We start from the raw sequence: 5786 nt of genomic DNA on the forward strand, positions 1-5786 counted from the left end.
AGAGAGCCCCATATTCTGGTTAGAACATTACATACAACACGTGTACAACCTGACACACTTAACTTGATGATTAACAGATGCATTATTCTTGTTTCATATTCACATCACAATTTATTTTCTGTTTCTTATTCAGACATTTCTTTGGTTTTATAGCGTTAATACGTAAAGCCTGCTTGTTTTCCAGGTATTCCCCTGAGTCGTTGACCGAGAGCAAGTTCTCTGTGGCCTCAGATGTCTGGAGCTTTGGAGTGGTGCTGTATGAGCTCTTCACCCACAGTTACAAAAACTGCAGTCCACCTGCAGTAAGTAATTCAAACATGTCTTTTATTGTGGACTATATTAAGCCTCCTAACCCAGTTGATGTTTTTGCTCATAACGTTTTAAAGTAGAAAGAAAACTAACCTTGAAAGAAAGCAGAGGGGTGAGCCGGTAGCCATATTGGGGCAACATCACTGCTATTGCCTCGGTGTTAGATAGGATGGTCACGGTGATAGGCTGAGGTTGAAGCTCACCCCAGGAGCTTTGCTTACATAGGAATTTAATCTGATCAGCGATGTTGTTTTTGTCCACAATGATTAAATAATTTCTTTGATCCTCCTTTTTTTTATTACGATAACGAAAACCGATGAGCTAAACATGGGTCTTTGATGACGAAACATGGCTGGGAGTTTTCGTTGGTGAGACTAAATAAAAATGTTAGCAGGTGGTTGGTCAGATGTTTAAAATGCATAGTTGTGCCGTAATCTGTTAGACCAGCTAAGCAGTAGCAGCCGTGCTGCTGCGCCCTGTTTGCCCATGCCGCCTATTTGCGCAGCGGTGCACAATCTGTATTATCACAGTTGTACCATGGCAGCAGCTGCAGGGATGAAAATAATCCAGAATTATCTGGTACTGCTTGCTCAACTGACAAACTCTCCTCTTACAGCTGTGCTTGTGCAGAAATGCGTCTTTGTGTGCTTAGCTCACAGTCTGCGCTTCACGCTCCACACTGATGGTTCGCTCTCAGCAGTATGGCTCTTCCTGTTCTTGCTACTTAATAAACTATATGTGGCTGATCATCCTCTGCCTAGGGTAGGGTAAAAAATCCTTTAGTCTATCAAGATTTTATTTCTTCCAGCTCACAAGCGGTGTTGCAAAACCTTTAATTTCTACCAAAAGAAAAGTAAATTATATCCAAAGAAAACATTTCATTGCATACTGTTTATTTTTGGGAAAAGACCCAGATGAAAAGTGACTGACTAAACTACACTAAAACCTTTTTGAGTTTAAATCGACTAAAACTATCAGATATCGTAATGACTAAAATGTGATTTAAACTAATAATAGTTTTCGTCTTCGATACTAAATCTAAGATGGCTGTCAGAAACAACACTGCGCATGGCGGATCCAAGAGGAACCAGCTTAAACACAAATATTTAATCTGCAGTATGATTATTTGTTTTTTCCTAAATATAAATCCGTGTATATATTTGATGATATAAATAAAAGCCATCTTTAACTTATAAAAAAACTAACTAAAAAAAGCAGCTTCTCATAAAATCGAAGCAAATATTTCAAGGAACAAAACCTAAATTACTCCAAAAAAATCAGGTAGAAAAAAAGGTAGCTTCTTTTAGCTACAGATTTTGGAGGGAGCATCTTATCTATTGGTTGTTTTTCTTGCTGTGCTGCACACTTCTAGTGTGTATGTATCCAGTGAAGTCTTATTTCTCACTAAAAACTTTGAAAAGGGCCGAAAATCAGAAGAAGCGAAACTGTCTTACACGTTTCTGAGGAAAAAGGAAGGCCTTCGAAGGAAGAAAAAGATAAAGCCGGATTGTATTTGGGAGATTCTTTCATGCGATGGAGGTAGAGCTGGATGAACGGTCTAGCTAGGTCATAGCAATAAATAATAAATAAATTTAATAACTATCTACAGTATCTTCAATTACTATGTTGCTTTATTTTAGTTATATTGAGTTTATTTTCTCCAATTATTCCATATTGTGCATTAGTCTTCACAATTATTTATTGGTATAGACTTTGTTTGTCTATCTGCATGAAACTGAAACTGTTAAATTAAAAGCTTATTTGAAATGCATGTAAAAGCAGGTAAAAGGACTCAGACAGGTTTCTGGAGAGAGAATAGAAGAATATTTCCTGTGTTCTTAAGTAATGAAACAATTTGTATCAAGCTTCAAGACTTGAAAGGACATGTAGGTCAATAGGAAATATGAAGGATGTTCACAGTATCTGGCATCAGACTACAATTTGTCATGTTATGTAAAGTAGCAAAAGCAAGCTCTTACATGTGAGTCTCGCTAAATGCTTGTGAGTCACTGACTGAGAGATGGGTGGAGGTTTGCACTCTCTTTCACCTGAGAAGACTTAACTCATGATGTTCACTTGAATAGCTGATATAAAGGCTTTTAGCACTTTAGGGAACATTGTGTACATTCAGAGAGCATTAAGACTGAGCTTTAGTTTGATTCATGTAGGGTGACAGCGCCACTAAAGATAAGCCTTTCCATACGTGCACCTCTTTCCATCAATCTGACAGCAGAGGAAGCTTATCTTCATGTCTTATTGAGCACGTGGCTCAGTTCCCACAGAATAACTTTCAACACTAATCAAGTCTGAATAAATAATGCAAAGAACTCTCATATCTTCTGCTCTTTCTTTATACTGTAAATAATAAATGGCCACCTCTTTTTCTTTTGTGATTGTGTTCTTCAAGAGGCACAGGGTAGCTGGTTCAGGAAAACTGATTGAATTAATTATCACGGATGATAAAAGATGACCACTATGCAATTTACATTTCAGATTTGAATGTGTATCTCTTTTAAAAGGCCTCCCATGTAAAGATTATGTCTATTTTATGTGTGTCTCCTATGGACGCACTGATTTCAGTTTAATGTCAATGTCTTTAAAAAGCTTTAACTATTATTTCTGATTTTGGCAATTATTGATTTCTCTTCTTTTTTTCATAGCAAACGATGTATTGAACAGTACATATAGAACAATTCAAACTTGTAACTGAATGGCACATCTCTGTCAATTCTAAAGGAATAGCTAAGAAGATTTACAGAAGCAGATAAGATCGGTATCGCATACAGATATCAGCCTAACAACCTTAATTTAAGGGAATCTGGGCCAATCAATCAGCAGGCATGTTAGCTGGTGTACCCCTTGTATCTCTAGCAAATTTAGACTAATTTCAACTTTGAGTAGAAGGCCACCCTATAATAAAAGGCCACAAATGGCACCTGGGCTGCACTTTAAAAAGCCCTGCACTAAAGTTTGGGGTAATAGTATGATGAAATCTAACTTAAAGGTATAGAGGATGGTTTTTTTTATTTCCGGATGAATCATGGGTCCTCCTACTTTTCAATCATTCTGGTGATATGTTAACATAAGGCTGTCCCTTTTTCTGCGCATGCGCAATATGAGGCATTGATGTGTGGTGAGCTACGGTTTCAGCTAGTTATTGAAGCTCGCCTTTCTCACCGCGGTTCTCTGAAAATGGCTGAGGGTCGTAAGAGAAAAAGTGTCTACGAAGTGTATGAGAAGAAAAGAAAGGCTCAGAAGAGGCACATATATGCCGAAATGCTTTGTGCAGAGAGAGTTCTCCTCACAAAGCATTATTGGATTTGCTATCACAGCAGCCCTGTTGTCACCATAGGCTGTTGCTACCCGACAGTGGCGACTAATAACAAAGATGGCGCAGGCAGCGCGCGATTGAGGAGTTACATGACCAACGGGGAGCAAAAAGCAGTGCTTGTCTGTCAAACAGTCAGTTAAATGAGTTCACTATATAGTCCCCGCTCTATATAGTGATTGAGGGTTTTAGGGGTTCGGGCGGAAGTTCAGGCACAGTAAGCTTGTATGAGCCATGAGGAGAAATGGGCTCTCGCACATTCTATCTTGGGAGCAGATACAGGGTTGTGCAGGCGCCTTTTTTTTGTAAGTGGAGAGGAAGGGTGTTTTAAAAAAATCACAAAAATCCTCCACAGTACCTTTAAGAAATTACATAAATGCTTTTGCTATTTATTGTAAGTTAAATACTTTCATTGTTGCCCTCAAAGTCACTGTTCTGTTCTGAAAAGTGCTTCTTATTTTTTAGGTTTTCATGTCAATGATGGGTAACGACAAGCAGGGACAGCTGATTGTCTATCACCTCATTGAGCTCCTCAAATCAGGCAGCAGGCTGCCTCAACCCCTGGGTTGTCCTTCAGAGGTAAAAATATATTTTGCTTTTATTTTTCTAAAAGCTAAAGCTCCCACAGCACTGAATGACTTTCACCAAGTAGTACCAACTGTTGGTCAATTAGACTGGTTTACACCACTGCTATAAACAGTTTAGATGTATTAGTCATCCTTCCTTTTAACTCCCTGATTTTTTTAGGGATATTTTAGCCTCTTGAAATGTGGCATTTATTTTCTCATCTAAAAAATTAATCAGCCTAAAGCTACATCCTTTAAGGGCTACTCTTTGTCATGCTACACAAGCTGACAGTGTAAATGTTTCCAGATTACTCTAAGTCCAGATGTGTTTGTAAATGCTAATGAGCCGTTTTCCTTCAGTTCCCTGCTGAAAACATTGTTTCTTTTTGCTCCTCTTAGATATATAGTATTATGGAGGAGTGTTGGGATAAAGACCCAACTCTACGTCCGTCTTTTAACGAGCTGGCTTTGCGCATCGACCTCATCAGGGACAACGAGGAATTTTGAAAATAAAGTGCCCACCTTGTTTTGAACCCAAGACATTAGAAACGCTGCTGCCCAGATTGTGGCTGAAGTATGAAGACCAAAGAAAGGATCATCTGCCCCTGCATGCTCTAAAGCGCCAAGACTTAGAATGAGGATCTACTGCCGAGGTGCCTTCAAGCATGGCACTTTTCTGATGTGGAGCAGCACAGTGGCCTTTGGCTGGTTGGAAATGCTCAGACGGCTAAAAAAAATTTGAAGGGGATGCCGCTGAAAATGAGCAACTGTATTTGGTCAAAGTTTGAAAAGAAGACTTGAAGCAACAATAGAGACTGTGACAAAACTGTTGCCAGACCTAAAGCTAGAAACGCTTGTGGTGAACAAGTTCTTTATGTGATTATTTGTGTGTCTGTGAGTGTGTGAGCATGTGCCTCTGCATGTAAGGAGCTAGCTGGGCTAGCTCCAACGTCCCCGTCTGTCACCTAAGAAGTGAACTAATAGCTTATTTTTTATATGTTTAACTGACTGTATTATAGCTGTAGCATTGTGTACATATGTCAGAAAGATTTTATAATTTTATAAATTTAAATAATATTAACACTATTTGAGGTGCCAGCAACTGCCATTGTAAAGTATGTGCATAAAAAGGTGATCTTAAAAATCTGTCAAGTTTTTGTTGTGGCATGGTAATTAAAGAACATATCTGTGAAGCAATTTCTGAGCATGTCTTCTCTTAGTTTTATGGCATTATGTTTCTGTAACCAATTTCAGGATTTTATGTCTTCCAGCTGCTAAGAGATTTGCAACACTTTCATTGGTTTGTACCAAAGAAATACCCCTAATATATCCGAAATATTTCTTCTATTATTTTTATTGCTGATGTTTTGAAACAGACACAAATTTCATGGAACAGACATTTTTATTTTTTTTTTAACTAGAAACTAATTTCTCATAATTCCAGTTGGGAAGCATGTCTTACATTTCACTTAGTAGATTTAAAACAAAAAAGTATAGATATTATTTAAGAAGTTAATCCAAAACAGACTTTTCCATGTACTGCTCTAAAGACTGTAATAAGTGATAGGTCATTAATGGTTTAG

General features: G+C 38.0%; 1 protein-coding gene across 1 annotated transcript in view; it reads left to right on the top strand.

The window, feature by feature from the left end:
* LOC107085172 (tyrosine-protein kinase JAK2-like) overlaps positions 1-5406 on the top strand; it is a 35660-nt gene extending 30254 nt beyond the window's left edge. The window contains exons 20-23 of the mRNA XM_015375371.1: positions 5-18; positions 185-302; positions 4103-4216; positions 4603-5406. Of these exons, the coding sequence (XP_015230857.1) occupies positions 5-18; positions 185-302; positions 4103-4216; positions 4603-4710 (354 nt within the window). The 3' untranslated portion in view covers positions 4711-5406. The remainder of the gene's footprint in view (positions 1-4; positions 19-184; positions 303-4102; positions 4217-4602) is intronic.
* Positions 5407-5786: the final 380 nt, after the last annotated feature.

The sequence above is a fragment of the Cyprinodon variegatus genome, unplaced genomic scaffold (assembly GCF_000732505.1).
Source record: "Cyprinodon variegatus isolate N-32 unplaced genomic scaffold, C_variegatus-1.0 Scaffold118, whole genome shotgun sequence".
NCBI lineage: Eukaryota > Metazoa > Chordata > Actinopteri > Cyprinodontiformes > Cyprinodontidae > Cyprinodon > Cyprinodon variegatus.